Source organism: Carassius carassius, chromosome 2 (assembly GCF_963082965.1).
Source record: "Carassius carassius chromosome 2, fCarCar2.1, whole genome shotgun sequence".
Lineage (NCBI taxonomy): Eukaryota > Metazoa > Chordata > Actinopteri > Cypriniformes > Cyprinidae > Carassius > Carassius carassius.
The window spans coordinates 48,538,971-48,557,823 of record NC_081756.1 but is presented as its reverse complement, the minus strand read 5'-3'; the positions used below and the strand labels follow the sequence as shown (position 1 = coordinate 48,557,823).

Below are 18,853 nucleotides of genomic sequence, written 5' to 3'. Positions count from 1 at the left end.
TAAATAAATGAAAACTATACTGAGATATAAAAAAGAGTAACTAAAAATGACAAAAACACAACAAAAATGCAAAACTTTCAATTAAAATTAAAATGGAAAAAATAAATATAAATGAATTAAAAATGAATAAAAACATAAGTAAAAAAAATATAGTACAATCTTAATTATTCTAAAATAACACAAAAGAAAACAAAAAATTTCAATAAAAAAAAAAAAAAAATGTTTTCTTGAATGCATTTGGCAAGCTCAAGAAACACCTGGAAAACTGCCATTTGTGCCACTATTTTGTGTGCTATTTGTGGAAGGTGCCTTGTATTGAAGCAGGGTGAGTCTGCAGTGACTGGATGGTGTGAATTAGCCGGAGATGTTTTTCTGTTCTGTCCGATCACACAGTTTTCAGTGAGGGCATGAACAACGACTGAAGCGTCCGCAGATCACTGCTGTCATTCCGCTCGACTGGAAATGTTTCGAATTAAGACACGGCATATTCCACGCTCCACCTGTTTACCGCTCATTTACACAATATACACAGAGTTTGAGCGAACATGAATGTAATCTAAATGTAAATGAAATGAGCTTCATTACATTCTGTTGCCAATTATTAAAGCTGTGTTAAGTTTAACTTTCAGGACTTTACTATTTTCTCCTTATCTCAAACCACTGTCATTATTTCAAGTCTTTCAAGTTTAATTACCAGTTTTTTTTCTTTTTATTTTACTGGCTATGAAAATAGACATCATAATGTTTTTTTTTTTTTTGTACTTTTCTCACGCATTAAAAGCAGCATTTCTGACGCACAACAGGAGAAACTCACACACTCTGAATTTACTTGTAAATGTTTAATGTACTGAATGTCAGGATGGGTAAGATCTTCATTAAAGAAACATGAGCACAGTTTTAAGTTTTATCGGTAGCCATGAAATCTTTCTGAACTCTCTTTTCCCAGTTTTTGTGCACTGATTTTAAACATGCAGTTATACGGGAACGGCAAACTCTGCAGGTGCTGGTTAACTTCAGCTTGTTTCCAGTAGGATACAGATTTTAATACAGAATTTACTTCTATTTTAGCACCTGATTTTGGATTAAATATAAATATGATAAAGCATGTAAAACCAAGCTGAGAGCAATAAAATTAGCACACCACACTGATTGCTTTGGTCCGAACCAGTTGAAACGAACCAAAATGCAGTCACATGACAACATCCACATCACTCATTGGCCATGACGTATTTCCTAAACTGCTTTTCGATTGGTCAGAATTTACATGTGGGAATATTCCAACAGAAGAGGGAAAGCCAGCAAACAACACAAGTATGGAGAGACGACTGAGCGGGCTGGTTTTGTCCCTGGCCATAATCTAGTACATTGTTTGTATACACCACAATATGCAAACAATACATTTCTATAATGAAGCGCGGATGCGGCTTGAAAACAATGTTCTAATGCACTGCAAACGGCAAGCGGGCATCGCTCGTAACTTCAAGCAGAGGCGTGCATTAATTCTTCTTAACTCCGACATGCTCATGGTCATCTGACCAAATTTCTATGAGGCTCCGCACCTCCTCACTACTTCAAGTTTGTCCACGAGTTGCCATGCTAAAGCTCAAACTGTAGACAAACACTTCCTCATCCCATAATGCACAGCGCAGCTGACCATGGCAGCTGGTTTAGTCGGGTCGGTTCGAGGTCGGATCACGTTCTCACCACAAACAGACCACTCCAGAGTTCGTTTGAAAGCGTACCAAGACCACCTCTTCAAGCAGGTCTCGGTACGCTTGTTTGGTTCGCTTTTGGTGCGCACCCGAGTGTGATTGCTGCTTTCACACATGCCCAAACGAATCGCACAAACGGGGAAACGAACTCTGGTACGATTCAACCGAACTAAATGAGGCAGGTGTGAAAGCACCCTTAAAGAATATAGTGTTTTGGAAACTTAATAACATGCTATTTGCAATTAAATGAAAATATATTATAATTTACATTTTTATTACATTAAATATTTTTGAAATTTTATATTTCATTACATAATTACTTCTGTTGCCTTTGAAACATGGTGCTGCTGAATGTACTGACAAACCTTTATGATAAACTAAAATATAAAATAATGATAATACATTTCTACTGAGACTTGCATGCTGTGAAATGATCTTTGAAATTACACATTTGTCATGGTCAAGTTGCAATTTAGTGCACTTAAAAATATATTAACTTTAAATCTAATGTCAAATTACACACCACAGTTAAAATGATAATCAAGTACTTAACATCAAAATAAATATACTTGTTTAAAATATGATAAAAGTTTAATAAAACAATGATTTAAAATTTGACATATTTTGACAAAATGTCTTACATTACTATCTTGTGTGAGTGAATGAGTGAGTGTGAGTGAGTGAGTGAGTGAGTGAGTGAGTGAGTGAGTGAGTGAGTGAGTGTGAGTGAGTGAGTGAGTGAGTAAGTGTGAGTGAGTGAGTGAGTGTGTGAGTGAGTAAGTGTGTGAGTGAATGAGTGAGTGTGAGTGAGTGAGTGAATGAGTGTGAGTGAGTGAGTGTGTGAGTGAATGAGTGAGTGTGAGTGAGTGAGTGAATGAGTGTGAGTGAGTAAGTGTGTGAGTGAATGAGTGAGTGTGAGTGAGTGAGTGAATGAGTGTGAGTGAGTAAGTGTGTGAGTGAATGAGTGAGTGTGAGTGAGTGAGTGAATGAGTGTGAGTGAGTAAGTGTGTGAGTGAATGAGTGAGTGTGAGTGAGTGAATGAGTGAGTGTGAGTGAGTGAGTGACTGAGTGTGAGTGAGAAAATGAGTGTGAGTGAGTGAGTGTGTGAGTGAATGAGTGAGTGTGAGTGAGTGAGTGAGTAAATGAGTGTGAGTGAGTAAGTGAGTGTGAGTGAGTGTGTGAGTGAATGAGTGAGTGTGAGTGAGTAAGTGAATGAGTGTGAGTGAGTAAGTGTGTGAGTGAATGAGTGAGTATGAGTGAGTGAGTGAATGAGTGAGTGTGAGTGAGTGAGTGAATGAGTGTAAGTAAGTGTGTGAGTGAATGAGTGAGTGTGAGTGAGTGAGTGAATGAGTGTGAGTGAGTGAGTGTGTGAGTGAATGAGTGTGAGTAAGTGTGTGAGTGAATGAGTGAGTGTGAGTGAGTGAGTGAATGAGTGTGAATGAGTAAGTGTGTGAGTGAATGAGTGAGTGTGAGTGAGTGAGTGAATGAGTGTGAATGAGTAAGTGTGTGAGTGAATGAGGGAGTGTGAGTGAGTGAGTGAATGAGTGTGAGTGAGTAAGTGTGTGAGTGAATGAGTGAGTGTGAGTGAGTGAGTGAATGAGTGTGAGTGAGTAAGTGTGTGAGTGAATGAGTGAGTGTGAGTGAGTGAGTGAATGAGTGTGAGTGAGTAAGTGTGTGAGTGAATGAGTGAGTGTGAGTGAGTGAGTGAATGAGTGTGAGTGAGTAAGTGTGTGAGTGAATGAGTGAGTGTGAGTGAGTGAGTGAATGAGTGTGAGTGAGTAAGTGTGTGAGTGAATGAGTGAGTGTGAGTGTGTGTGTGAGTTAGTGAGTGTGAGTGTGTGTGTGAGTGAGTGAGTGAGTGAGTGAGTGAGTGAGTGAGTGAGTGTGTGATTGATTGAGTGAGTGAATGAGTGAGTGTGAGTGTGTTAGTAAGTGAGTGAGTGAATGTGTGTGTGAGTGAGTGAGTGAGTGAGTGTGAGTGTGTGTGTGTGTGTGTGTGTGTGTGTGTGTGTGTGTGTGTGTGTGTGTGTGTGTGTGTGTGCTTGTACCTCTGTTGAGTGTCACCGCACTGTTAATGTCTCCAGCCATGAATGAAGACTCGGACTGCTTCCTCACCGTGTCGTTCCACATGCGGCGGATTCGGCTCTGTGAACAACAACAGCGTTTCACATACGGCTCTCACATGATCAGAGCCAAAACACTTCACCTGCTACACACAAATCAGTCAGAAATCAAAGTTCTTTCAAACCATCACACAGCTTTGGAACGGCATGAACACAATGTTCATGTTTTGCTGTATCCCGCCTGAGATGCTCCCAGCACGCTGCAGCAGCGTTTGTTTGTCAGTATAGAAGCAGAATCCTCTCGTTTCTCATCTCTCTGACATTTACACACACACACACGCACACACACACATGCACACACACACTCGTTCGCTCACGGGTCAGACGAGCATGTTTCTGCTGCATGTCAGACCCTCCTTACATGCTTGCACATGACCCCCTAAAAGGTCAAAGGTCAAATTGGAAACCTCATCTCCATGGAGATCATGCAACCACATAAACCGTTACCATGGAGACGAGATGTTAAAGCACAGATACATAAAGCTTTGAAGATTTGTATGAGACAAGGACAACATACAATGGAGATCCTGCCTGCGCGGTGCTTCAGTCCGAGAGATTGAATGGAAATGAAGATTTCTCAAGAAAGGAATGAATTCTTTGTGCTGGGACTGAATTGAGTTTTTATTCTAAAAAGCCTGTAGCAAAAGACTACTAGACTACTTTTATTTTCGGTGGGATAGAATATATACTGCATGTAGTATGCAAATGTTTCAATATATCTGTGCGGTAAATATCCATGAAATACTGTTATGAAACAGACTGAACTGTAAAACAAAACACATACAAATGTCATGCTACTGTCAAAATGTAGACTAAATGGTTTGGTTTTGAACAGATTTTATTGTAAAATGCATATATAATTAAATTAATTAAATTATATCTGCTATAAATTTTAACTCAAATAATCTTTCCTTGGAGTTTGAATTTCCAAAAAGAATAACATACCAAATTGAATTAAAAATGCAAAATATGATAATTGGAAACCATATTATAAACTAAAAATGCTTAATAAGGAGGTAATGTGACAACGATATAAATTACTGCTGATAGAAATGAGTATCATTGCATACTGCATACCATTTTACATGCAATTATATATATATATACATATATATATATATATATATATATATATATATATATATATATATATATATATATATATATATATATATATAATTATAATAATAAATAATATTTTTAAAAGTGTGAGTCAAAAGCTTGGCATAATGGCATTATAAATTATTTTAATTATTATTAAATAATATTAATAATTAATTAAATGAAATCCAGCTTTGATCACAGAAAAAAATTACATTCTACAATAAAAAAAATAATATTTCATATTATTACTGTTGTTACTGTAAGTTGAATCAAATTAATGCAACTTTTGTAAGCAGAAGAGACAAAAACATACAAAATACGAATTACTCCAAACTTTTGACGGGTAATATACAAATGTACATTTATGAGGAATCTCTTACTGAAGTACTTCTAACCCAATGCAAATTTAATCAAAACAAATGCGATGCACTGAGCTGCTCAGGTGTGAGGTGTGTGAAGTCACAGGGCTGATAGTTACTTGCTCATACTGTAACTGTGAAGAGTTTGTCATACAAGGAGGAGGATGGACCTTGTGATGAAAGAAAACAAGAGAAAGACACAGAGAGAGAGAGAGAGAGAGACAGAGAGTGAGAGAGAATACACACACATGGACACTCACAAAATCTCTTTTGTTTGTGCTGCTGTGTTTGTGTGTGTTTGTACCTGCGACGCAGAGGAGTATCGTCCCGGGCCGCGTGATGACGAGCTCTTCACTGAACCCATAGACGACTCCACGCTCTTCCCGCTGTAGCAGTGAGTCCGCAGACACTTCCCGTACTCTTTACGCACCTGCACACACACACACACACACACACACACACACACACACACACACACAGCCACAGCCATTAAACCATGCACCTGCTGTCATTTATTGTGTTATCATTATGTGTTTTAGGACCATCACCAGTGATATAAAGGTTGTGTAATTCATTAAAAAGTGTTTATTAAAAGATGGCAGCATTAGTAATGAGCTCATCTGTAAAGTTACATCAACTCACTGACATTTCTCTATTAGCTGAACACTCACTTACACTAAGATGACTCTGGCATCATACCAAAACTATCAAAACAGGCCTATATGTAATTATAAACCATTAAACCACTTTGAACAGGCTGCTGTTTTATTTTAGTATTATTTATATTATTATAATTTGTAATTTTTTTAATCATTTATTTTAATTGTTTTTATTATTATTATTATGTCTGTATTTATTTATAATTTATTTATTTCATATAATTTATTTTTATTTAAGTTTTAGCAATTTTAGAACTTCAGCTTATTTTATATAAGTTGCCTGGAAAACATTTCTAAGTTTCATTTAAGTTTTTTTTTTTTTTGGAATTAATTTTAGTTTTAAAAAGTTTGTTTTTAGTCTTATATATATATATATATATATATATATATATATTCATTTGTAGCTTTAATTAATTTTAAATTAATTTAGTTTAGCTTTACTTTTATTTTAGTTTTAGTAATCATTTTAATACTTAAACCCATTTTCTTAAACTATATTAAATACAAAACTGCAGTATGGTTTTACTTGACGTTTTGGTATTATGTTATTGCTTTATAAAGTAACCATAGCCATATGTTCTGATTCATGTATTTGTTTCATGTGTGTGTATGTGTGTATGAATGTGTTTTCCCAACCTTCTTCTGCAGGACGCAGTGAAATATGAAGATGAACATGCCCTGCAGCGAGTTAAAGATGGTGAAGAGGTACGCCATGATCACCGTGCTCTCGTTAACGTACATCAGTCCAAACGCCCAGGTCAGGCCGAGCAGACAGAGCAGAGCGATGGCTCCGATCACCCACGATCTGAAACACACACACACAAATTAGCCCTGAAAATACCTGGGAAACATACAGTCAGAACTCATTACTCGCAATATAAGACATAAGTGCAAGATTAGTGCCTAAAGTGGTAAATTTCTACCCAGCTCTCCACCTAAATTAACTATGACTTCAGTTAAAGTGAACTCCATTTTCTCAGTTTTACATCCCACTCATGCTGCTCTACTGTATATCTGTGGGACTTTGTTTCACAGGAAAAAAGAAAACGAATGAAGACGCTGCTAAGATCTAAAAAGAACAAAAGCATCATCAGTCATTCGCTCTCGAGAAAAAAGGTACAAAAGCTGCCACTGCTGCAGGATCCTTTCAAAAGCTACTGCAATATTCACTTTTTAAGACTAATATGCGTCTTTTCAGGATAAATTCAAAAGGCAGCCACTTCAATGACACACTTTGTACCATTTGCACCAATGAATAAAAAAGTTTCAGCATTTTAATGCATTAATTTTGCCTTGTAACACACCACTGATACAGTATCATAGTTTCTATTAATATTTTAAACCATTTTTTATTTTTTTTAGTTTCTGTTTTTATTATTATTATTTTTTATTTCTGTCTAAATAGTTTTATTTTGAGATATTTTCGCACTTCAAGTTAAACTGAATCAAAATGAGTACGGTTGCCTTTTCAATAAAATAAAAAAATATATAAAATAAAATACAAAATTTCTATATTTTATTTTATTTCAAGTAATGACAATGTTTTTTTTTTAATGGTTTTAATTTTAGTTTCTTTTTAGTTAACCTTTTAGTTGCACATTGTATAATTAAAAATCTCATGATGCATTTTATTACTTATCTATTTAGATAGAATAATGCATTAAAAAAATATTATAATGCATTTTAACTTTGGTTACAATTATTTATGAAAATAAATTTTGCATTAAAAAAGTACATTATGCACTGAACCTAAAGGCTTTAAGAAAACTGTTACCGACATTAATTCGCACAAAACCTACAAAGCTTTTGTCTCCTCAAGACTTGAAAAGGTCTTTTTTCTTCCTTTTTGGAGTTAGACTGGTCTTATGTTGATCAGCTCAGTGTTTCTGACAGTGACATAAGGTGAGGACATTATTACAGAATTGTCATTTTTAGGCAAACTATCCTTTTCAATTCCATCCAGCATCATTTTCTTTCATTTGATGAGAGCTGAACGTGTCTGTGTTGGGTTGTTTTCACCCGTGGGGCTACAGATCCACCCAACTGACTCCATCCAGCTCAATTTAATACTAAAATTTAAATTACACACATTTAGTTATGGAATACATCCAATATACCACTAATGGGCCACGCAAACTTCATAACATTATCATTAACTATAATTCCAGAAAATAAATAAGCCTCAGTGAGACTGCATTTCAGAACAAATATTGCCACTATTAAAAGACACAGTGCAGATTTAAAAGGCTGTGGGGGGAAGCAAGTTTTAATTTAGCTGTCAATCATTCATTTGGTACATTTCAAATGCAACTTTCCAGAACAATTATGGTTGCAAAAATCTCTCAATGTAGAAAATGTGCTGTAAAGATCACTCACAGCCTGGTTTCATAAAAAAATTATTAGGCATTTAGGCATTTTACCTAAAGTCTATGCTAGAGTACTATAGACGGTGTGTGTTCATGTTTGAAGGTTTTTTTTATATAGAAATTAATTATTTTATTCAGCAAGGATTCATTAAATTCAAAATTGCCGGTAAATGCATTTATAATTTCTCAAAATATTTATATTTCAAACAGATGCTGTTCTTTTGAACTTTCCGTTAATCAAAGAATTCTGAATAAAAGAAAAGTCAGTTTCTGCAGAAATATTGTGCAGCTCAACTGTTTTCAACATTGATAATAATCAGAAATGTTTCTTGAGCAGCAAATCAGCATATTTTCATGATTTCTGAAGATCATGTGACACTGAAGACTGGAGGAATGATGCTGAAAATACAGCTGTGCATCACAGGAATGTAGCTGTTTTCTATGTGAATATCTGTTCAAATGTCAGTTTAAATTGTAAAAATATTTCACAATTTCACTACATTTACTGTATTTTGGTTTGTATTTTTTTATCATCAAATAAATGCAGTCCTGGTGAGCAGAAGAGACTTCTTTAAAAAAATATTTAAAACAATCTTAAAGACTCCTAACTGTTTAATGCAGCTCAGAGATGGCATGAATGCATTTACACTGCTATTACAGTTGCATAATGTTATAAGAGCAACATTTTCAGTATAGAAATATGAAATATTTAATATGAATATATTAATACATTAGAATATGAATACTAAATATGAGACTAATGACTGTTTTAATGAGTGAGTCATTGAAGCATTCATTCAACCAATTCATTCAAAATAACCAAATCTTACCGACACCATACATTTAAACGCTAGTATTTGGTTGCTGAGTGTTTTAACATATTTTAAATAAGACTCAGGTCTCTTAAAATATAAGTCTACATGATTGTTCCCCCATTTTACTGTCCATCAGGTCAAAATCTTAAATCTGATTGCTCAGAAATTCTCAATTTTCACGATTTGAGGAATCGAATGTTTAGTAAACACTAAAAAGCATTAGGAAAGAAGTGTTGAAATCTTCACATCTTTAAATGGTACTGAATGTCAAAATGACCTCATCCTGAATCTCAATACGTCCGTTTGGAGTTATAAAAGAGTTTGAGACATGACAAACTGCACAGTAAAGAGGGAGCAGAGAATGACACACACACACATTCATGGGTTGTGTGAATGATTGACAGTACTTCATACTGTGAAGTGAAGGAAAGCGTTAAAACGGGAATAAGTGAAGAGGGTTTATTTGCTGTTATGCAGCCGAGTGGAGAGAGCAATATTAGCTGGAGGAAAGGAAAGACGGATCTGCTTACTTAATCTCCGGATCATAATCCTCATAACTGAAGAATGAAAAGTGGAAAAAAAGAAAAGAAAAGCAACAGAAAATTAGAGTAAATAAATGGACACTTGAGAGCAGAATCAGGAGGGAAATGAAGCAGATGGGGTTCGATCCATAATCATTTCATAACAATACAGCAAAGAAACAACATCAAAATCTATATATTTCTGCAGAAACCGTTACAGAACTTACCTACTCTAAAACCATTTTTGCTACTGAATTTTAAATCAGAGACAATATTAAAACATCACTCATGTCTTTATACTCTTGCACTCACAAGAACGGGACGGTCGAATTTGTTCCTACGACTTTATTCATTCCCTTGTTTTTTTAGGTTGTGGCCATGTTGTACTAATTCATTGTCTTGATTTGATTCAATTAAAATAAGAGACTTAATTCCTACATGATTTAATAAAATTAGTGGATTCATTCTTAAAGGTATAGTTCTGTAGAATGTGGTTTACCAAACACAGCTGGCGATAAACATTGACTTCAATAACATGTTTTTCCATACTATGTAAGTCAATGGCTACTGTCAACTGTTTGGTTACCACATTCTTAAAAATATCTATGTTTAACAGTAGAAAGAAACTCATACAGGTTCGTAAAATACTTGGGATTGAGTAAATGATAACATTATTTAAATTTTGGGGAGAATTAGGCTTTAACTCGTGGCAGAGATGCGTCACATGTGGGGCTCCATGCATACCATGCTTTAACACAAATAAATTAAATATCTTTGGATTTTCACCTTACTTTAAAATGCAAAAAAATGCACTGACTGCCATGGTAAGCCTATTTACATCCAAATAAAAAAAAGCATTCAAATCACTGAGATATTCAAGATGTTGGCCAATTTAAATCACAAGCAAAATCATATATCATTAATATTCGACACATCGTCCAGCTCTCATGAGGAATCATTTCTGTAGAAAGGCACATCAGAACCAACCGCAAGACATAAAGAAGAACTGCTTACACACACACACACACACACATGCACACACACACACGCACACACACAGACACACACAGTCACAGGTGTCGGGGCTAATTACCACACACACAGAGTTTGGATCTAATAACTGCAGCAGGTGCACAGCAAAGTGATTGATGGAATTAAAGTGGAGACTATTAAACATAATTTTGTTTTGTCCATCTTAATGGAGAGGTCATTAATAGACATGATTGGCCCATAAACAAGACTTCAGTAAGACCGGATATCTGTACATAATCAATCAAGAGTGTTGAAAACTGTGACATAATACCGTTTTTACCAGGTTTTTTTTTTTTTTCATTGTCTTTTTGTGAAGTGATATAAAACTGAAAAAAAAAACACTTAAATGAAGACTAGAAAGACTGCCTCGGCAGCTGGCTAAAAGAAAAGGGGTTTAAGTACTAAAATAGTGAAGTACTGAAACTAAAAAATAAATTAGAGCAAAAATATAAATATATAAAAAAATATATAAAAAAAGACAAAACATAAAAAAATTACATATTAAGGTAAAAGCTAATTCTAAATTTAATAAATACTGTAATAGTATATAAATAATACTTAAGTAATACTGAGTTTTACACATCAGTTATTTACTACAGTTATGAAACATTCCAAGATTTTCATATTCAAGGATTTTATTGGTATAAAGCATTAAAACACATGACAATACAACACATCAATCATGTGTCGTAATGCATTATATTGTGACGCACATGACTTCATATAACCTCATATAACAATCACCTTGACTAGTATTTGCAGTCAGTGCAAGGCTGTATTTAACCTTCAGAAAGAAATATTATATGAGCAGGGCTCTTATATACACATGCAAACTGTATTTAACTGACTCTGTAAATGAGTGTGGCAGGAAAACATGATCGTGGCATTTCTGTGTGATATTTATGTGAACATCAAGAGCAAATCTCAAGATGTATTTTAAAGGGCAGTACAGAAACGCAGTGCTTCACAACAGACGGTTCATCGAGTTTACAAGTGAGTAACTAGACTTAAGGAGGCAATAATGGATGTAGTTTTATTTGCAACAACAAGAACAATAAAGAAACCCATTAGAAACTTGAACAACTTTTTTCAGATAATAAATAAATGTGCAGTGATGTATGTGTTTGTGTAGTGTTTTAAATGAAGCACAACCCATGCTCACTCGGCAATTTAATTTCTCTGCAATCAGTTTGATCAAACCTTGGATTTATAGACTGCAAACTACTGCGAATAACGCAAGAATTGGTCAAATTTGCATCAATTCCATTTAAAATCCTGGACAGATGGTCTAATGCTTTAGAGAAGTCATCTAGTAGCGTAACGAATTTGCAGAAAACGCCAAACCAATTGCATTTTACAAAACTCTTAATTAGCTCATGCTCTTGTCTGAGTCTCTTCACCAGCGTTAAATCTCCATTTCTCGCTCGCTCTCATCTCGAGAGAATAATATCCCTGTATTTCTCACAGATCTGGTCTCCAGAAACGTCATTCCTTATGCTTCTCCTTTCATTTCTCCTGAAGCTACAGTATGCAGATGTAAGTCATTCACACCTTGGTTCACCCTCTCTCTAAAACACACTCGTGCTGAAAAACCCCGGGTGCATTTGAAGTTTAATTGAACGAGATACTGGCGACTCATTGCGTTAACGATGTCCTGCTGGGAGTTTAACAAACACAAGACCGTGAACGAACGCCTCTCCTCCCTCAGGTATCCTGCTGCTGATCACCCTGGTTAAAATGAACGTGAATTATGATAAAGAGAGTGCTTTTAAAGCGTTTAAGTGAATTAGCAGCTATTTGTCATATCGTCTCCCTTCCGTCTCTAGAGCGAATCTGCGTCCCAATGGCAGCTGTAATTGAGTTAGTTGGAGGCAGAAAGTCTTGACGTAGATGTGAATAATGTCCTCGAGGTGCTGAGCAATGATGACACACACGTCTGTCTGCGCAGAAGTCTCTAGAAACACTTTGAGTGGGTTTAATTGAGTCACGGATTAATGAATAAAAGTAATCGTTCATGACAAACGGATCAAACTCAAAACGCCCACGTCAATCACCGCAATTTACAGAGTTGCTCCTGTATTTCATACACACACAGAATGATGGAAGACATATCGCTGCTCTGTTATTTTAGTTCCAATGCCATTCCTGATACTTTGTCTACCTCAGCCGCCATTGAGATGAATGGAAACTGCTGCGCTTTGAATGTAGTGTTGTGCACTAACGCAGTGGATACGTTTCACAATAATAAATAACTCATTCATTAGAAAGGAAGAAAGAATGAAAGAAAGAAAGAAAGAGAATTCGCCATTGTTCCACATTGTCAATGAAGTACGACCACACACACACACACACACGTCAAACACAGGAGGAGGTGGGCGGGTTGAGTGACCTCCAGAAGGACAGATGACGGGGAGAAACAGCTGATCTTACCAGTGCCACTCCACTACGACACAGCCGTCATAATAGTGATAGCTAGACAAACATCAGCAGAAGACAAGAACAGATCAGTGAAAAAATAAAACTGACAGAAAATAACTCCTTTGAAATGTACAACCCGAATTCCGGAAAAGTTGGGACGTTTTTTAAATTTTAATAAAATGAAAACTAAAGGAATTTCAAATCACATGAGCCAATATTTTATTCACAATAGAACATAGATAACGTAGCAAATTTTTAAACTGAGAAATTTTACACTTTTATCCACTTAATTAGCTCATTTAAAATTTAATGCCTGCTACAGGTCTCAAAAAAGTTGGCACGGGGGCAACAAATGGCTAAAAAAGCAAGCAGTTTTGAAAAGATTCAGCTGGGAGAACATCTAGTGATTAATTAAGTTAATTGATATCAGGTCTGTAACATGATTAGCTATAAAAGCTTTGTCTTAGAGAAGCAGAGTCTCTCAGAAGTAAAGATGGGCAGAGGCTCTCCAATCTGTGAAAGACTGCATAAAAAAATTGTGGAAAACTTTAAAAACAATGTTCCTCAACGTCAAATTGCAAAGGCTTTGCAAATCTCATCATCTACAGTGCATAACATCATCAAAAGATTCAGAGAAACTGGAGAAATCTCTGTGCGTAAGGGACAAGGCCGGAGAACTTTGTTGGATGCCCGTGGTCTTCGGGCTCTCAGACGACACTGCATCACTCATCGGCATGATTGTGTCAATGACATTACTAAATAGGCCCAGGAATACTTTCAGAAACCACTGTCGGTAAACACAATCCGCCGTGCCATCAGCAGATGCCAACTAAAGCTCTATCATGCAAAAAGGAAGCCATATGTGAACATGGTCCAGAAGCGCCGTCGTGTCCTGTGGGCCAAGGCTCATTTAAAATGGACTATTTCAAAGTGGAATAGTGTTTTATGGTCAGACGAGTCCAAATTTGACATTCTTGTTGGAAATCACGGACGCCGTGTCCTCCGGGCTAAAGAGGAGGGAGACCTTCCAGCATGTTATCAGCGTTCAGTTCAAAAGCCAGCATCTCTGATGGTATGGGGGTGCATAAGTGCATACGGTATGGGCAGCTTGCATGTTTTGGAAGGCTCTGTGAATGCTGAAAGGTATATAAAGGTTTTAGAGCAACATATGCTTCCCTCCAAACAACGTCTATTTCAGGGAAGGCCTTGTTTATTTCAGCAGGACAATGCAAAACCACATACTGCAGCTATAACAACAGCATGGCTTCGTCGTAGAAGAGTCCGGGTGCTAACCTGGCCTGCCTGCAGTCCAGATCTTTCACCTATAGAGAACATTTGGCGCATCATTAAATGAAAAATACGTCAAAGACAACCACAAACTTTTCAGCAGCTGGAAATCTATATAAGGCAAGAATGGGACCAAATTCCAACAGCAAAACTCCAGCAACTCATAGCCTCATAGCCTCAATGCCCAGACGTCTTCAAACTGTTTTGAAAAGAAAAGGAGATGCTACACCATGGTAAACATGCCCCGTCCCAACTATTTTGAGACCTGTAGCAGAAATCAAAATTGAAATGAGCTCATTTTGTGCATAAAATTGTAAACTTTCTCAGTTTAAACATTTGCTATGTTATCTATGTTCTATTGTGAATAAAATATTGGCTCATGTGATTTGAAAGTCTTTTAGTTTTCATTTTATTAAAATTTAAAAAACGTCCCAACTTTTCCGGAATTCGGGTTGTACAACAACAATTAAATGAAATGAAACTTAAGAAGAAGCAATGACAATGGCAACCTAAACCATTCAGAAGACCATGAAATAGTTTGACAAGCATTTTAAATGATAGTATTCTTTCCTTCTTTCCTTTATTATTACCTGCATTAGATGCTCATGCAGTAATGTCTATTTTGGGTGATCTCATATTATTTTAGTTGTTTATTCAGCTCTTGTTGGATGCCAAACAAATATGTGACTAGTAATAAGATATGTGAGGATAAAGTGCCTTTGCAGTTTGTTATACATGAGCACTTAATAAAACAGTTCTGATCAGATAAGTCTGGTGTAAATAATCTTCATACATTAATACTGGAGGAACAGTGAAACATTTAGCTGAGATTGTGTTTCATAGATTTGGATTTGAAGTCGAACTTAATAATGTAGGTCTGTTTAAAGAGAGAGTTTAGTGGGAAACTATTTATTCACCCTCACGTTGCCTCAAAACTGCTTGACTTTCTTTCAAAAGACCAAAAAAAAAATAAAAAAATTCTTAGTGTATCTTGTCCCTATATTAAATTAAAGTTCAATGCTGTTTTGGACCCCATTGACTTTCATTGTTTCTACAAAAAAAAAAAAAAAAAAAAATATATATATATATATATATATATATATATATATATATATATATATATATATATATATATATATATATAATACAAAATAAAGAAAGGCATACAGGTTTGGAGCCACACAAGAATGACTATTGAAACCAAATGTTCATTTTTTGGGGAGTGAACCATCCCTTTAATGGATGTTGACCACAGTGCCATGCAGCATGTTTGTTGAGGTTTGTGATCATCAGTGATGCTGCTGTTGTCCATTATATGATTTATAATAATCGTGTCTAAGAAATAAAAGAGATTTAAAAGCATGTGATGTGATTTATAAGGCTATTTGGGAGGTCGAGTTATTAACCGCAAACCAACCTACGGCCGGCCTGCTCCACTCACAGAGGTCATGACCTCTATGTATCATTTCTGTCACACAACAAATCCAGATATATGCCTTCATTTCTCAGTGTGAGTCCAGTAGCCACCACACAACACTTGAGGTTTCAGAGCACTGCTAGTTCGCTTCAAACGAGGACAAAAAAGGCACATACAGACTTTAAGATTTTACTCATCTGGGAAAGTGGGCCAGAAATATAGATGCCATCAGCATCTTATAATGGGCGTGGCTAAATTTTTGGCCAATAAAATGTCCCTTGAGGAACAGTGCCCCACCCACTTAAACAGCTGCCACCTGTCAATCATCTGACATATCAAAACCCTCCTAGGGGATGCTTTTTGAAAGAAATTGAACTTTTATTCAAAAAAGTAAAGTAAAGTGACAGTAAAGACATTTAAAATGTGATAAAAGATATCTTTTTTTCAAATAAATGCTGTTCCTTTGACATTCCTATTACGTAGTTAAAATTTCAGAAAAATAAAATGTAGCATGGTTTCCACAAACATCATCAGCAGCACAATGGTTTTCAGCATTGATAATAATCAGAAATGTTTCTGAAGATCATGTGACACTGAAGACTGCAGTAATGATGCTGAAAATACAGCTGCGCATCACAGAAATAAATGACATTTTAACAGACATTCACACTGAAAACTATTATTTTAAATTGTAATAATGTTTCACTGTTATTGCTGTATTTTTGACCAAATAAATGCAGCCTTGATGAACAGGACAGACTTCTTTTTAAAACATTGAGTAGATTATGATAGCATTATATATAATATAGAATTACTCATATCATGATATTAGATTTTGGTGTCGAACATCAACAAATAAAATGCACTCTACAGCTCAAACTGATACAGTTGAGTATGAACACTACTAAGAAGACACTGTCATTATCTCATTATTAGCATGAATAGAACGTCTGATTACAAGAATTATCCCATTTAATCTCAGACTTCATGGAGGGAGGAGATGTGTGACTGTAATAAGACCCTCGCTTGTGAATTAATCAAACTCGTCACCTCTGCTGTCGTCATTCGGTTTTATACGGTCCCCTCCAAAATGAATATCGAGAAATGTTTCTATATATTTCTTAATAATAAAGCACAGTAGCAGCAGCAGGGCTCTGGAAGTAAAAGTCCCATATGTCTTCTACAGAAAATATTGATTCAGCAATAACTCTCTTAATAATATAATTCAGTAATAATTTAGCAAAATTTTTCAAGACAGCGATAACATAACTTTTTCTGCTTTGATTTTTCATTATACTCTAGTCTTGTACCTTGGTATTTTTATCAAATCAATGTTTTCAATGCTGTGAATCATTTTTGGTTTGGTTCAAAGCATTGAATGTGTTTCTAAAAAGCATGTAGAGAAAAAAGAATGAGACAAATAATTCAAGAATGAATCCCAAGGCCACTGCAACAGTCGCTGTTGAGCTCGACACATGAATGCAAGTGTCATATTCAGGATGTATTCCCTTCGATCAGATGTCCATCACATTTCTCTGGGCCAAGGGACACATCAGTCCAGTTTGGCCCTTAAACATGCGGTGATGCACTGCGAAATCTGGCCACATCCCCAGCAGTGAAGCTACAAGATCATTGACTCAAACCGTCTGATTAGCATGCATCACACACACAAAAGCACACACATGAACAACTGGACACACACACACCATCTCACTGTCCTGCTCTCTATGCTGGATCTGAGGGGACAGCCATAAATTAGCATATTTATAGTCCTTTCAGCTCTCTGCTCTCCTGAGTGGCTGCTGTGTGGCTCTGTTGATGAATATTCATGTGCATGCGGAGGTTAATTTGGGCAGAATGTCTGCTGCTCTTTCCTGTGAAATAACACATATCTTCAGGTAACAACAACCTCCCCACTGAATACAGAGATGGACACACACGCACACTGTGGGATACTTGTGCCAGTTTTACTTTTACCTTAACCTACAATAACAATATGAAAAATGAGACATGTGGGTTCCTGTGTAGATGTTCAATGGGCCATTTAAACTCCTGTTTATATGCATGAAGTGTGTCGCTTCTCTACAATTAGAGCCATAAAAGGGAGCAGCATAATGGCTGTTTCCAAACAGGTTTTCCAAACACAATACACCTATCACTTTTCTGTCCCATTACCTGCCATTGGTTTTGTGAGGCTACTCGAACAAACCAAGTGCCTCAACTGATCGGAGCGAAACATAGGTGAAAATGTGGCCTAAAATATTTTGGAATATGATCTCCAGTTCCACATTTGGACATCACATTACTTTTGAAGCGTAAATGCTAATGCTTAGTCATGATGCATTTCGAAAGCAATGCATATGGCACACGCCACCCATCCACCACAGGCCCACCTTTCAGAGGCTCTTCCCTAAAGACCCCACCCATCACAGACTACACCCACCAGAGTGTCAAACCCTTCAATGACTCCATCTTCTGTTGGCCCCCAGCTTTCAATTAACAGGCACCTCTCTTCACATAGATCCCACCACTGCAGGCCTTTCCTTTAAAAGTATCCTCCCTAAAGACCCCACCCACCACAAACTACACCCACTAGATCAGTCCATGACTACTCCTGGCTCCACCTTTCACATAGATTCCATCCTAAAAGACCACACCTCTCGATGACTCCACCCATCATAAGCTCCACCTCTCCCACAGGAATACGCCCACCACAGGCCCCATTATTCAAAGGCTCCTCCCTCAAAAGAACCCACCCCACTGGCTCCACCCTTCACAATCTACACCTCTCAAAAACCCCACTCTAGCAGGACACAACTACATGATGCCCCACCCTTCATAGACTCATCTATGATTGGCTCCACCCCTTCACAAACTCAACCGATTTCGGACTCCACCCACCCCTACACAAGCTCCACCCACCATAGGCCCAACTTATCAAAGGTTCCACCCCCCAAAAGCTATCTCATAGGCCACACCCCTCCACAAGGTCCACCCACAGATAGCCCATTTCACAGGCTCCACCCCTCCAAAACTTCCA

The 18,853-nt window shown here is 36.6% G+C and overlaps 1 protein-coding gene across 36 annotated transcripts in view; it reads right to left on the bottom strand.

Moving 5' to 3' along the window:
• Positions 1-18,853, bottom strand: part of LOC132111166 (adhesion G protein-coupled receptor L3-like) — a 277,367-nt gene that overhangs the window by 9,585 nt on the left and 248,929 nt on the right. For 15 of the 36 annotated variants that reach the window (XM_059518390.1, XM_059518399.1, XM_059518445.1 and 12 more), the window contains 3 exons: positions 6,594-6,762; positions 5,603-5,728; positions 3,761-3,857 (listed from right to left, as the gene is read on the bottom strand). In XM_059518390.1, coding sequence (XP_059374373.1) covers positions 3,761-3,857; positions 5,603-5,728; positions 6,594-6,762 — 392 coding nt within the window. Of the gene's footprint in view, positions 1-3,760; positions 3,858-5,417; positions 5,469-5,602; positions 5,729-6,593; positions 6,763-9,668; positions 9,696-18,853 lie in introns of all 36 variants that reach the window. The other 21 variants (XM_059518330.1, XM_059518347.1, XM_059518416.1 and 18 more) reach the window with 3 other exon arrangements.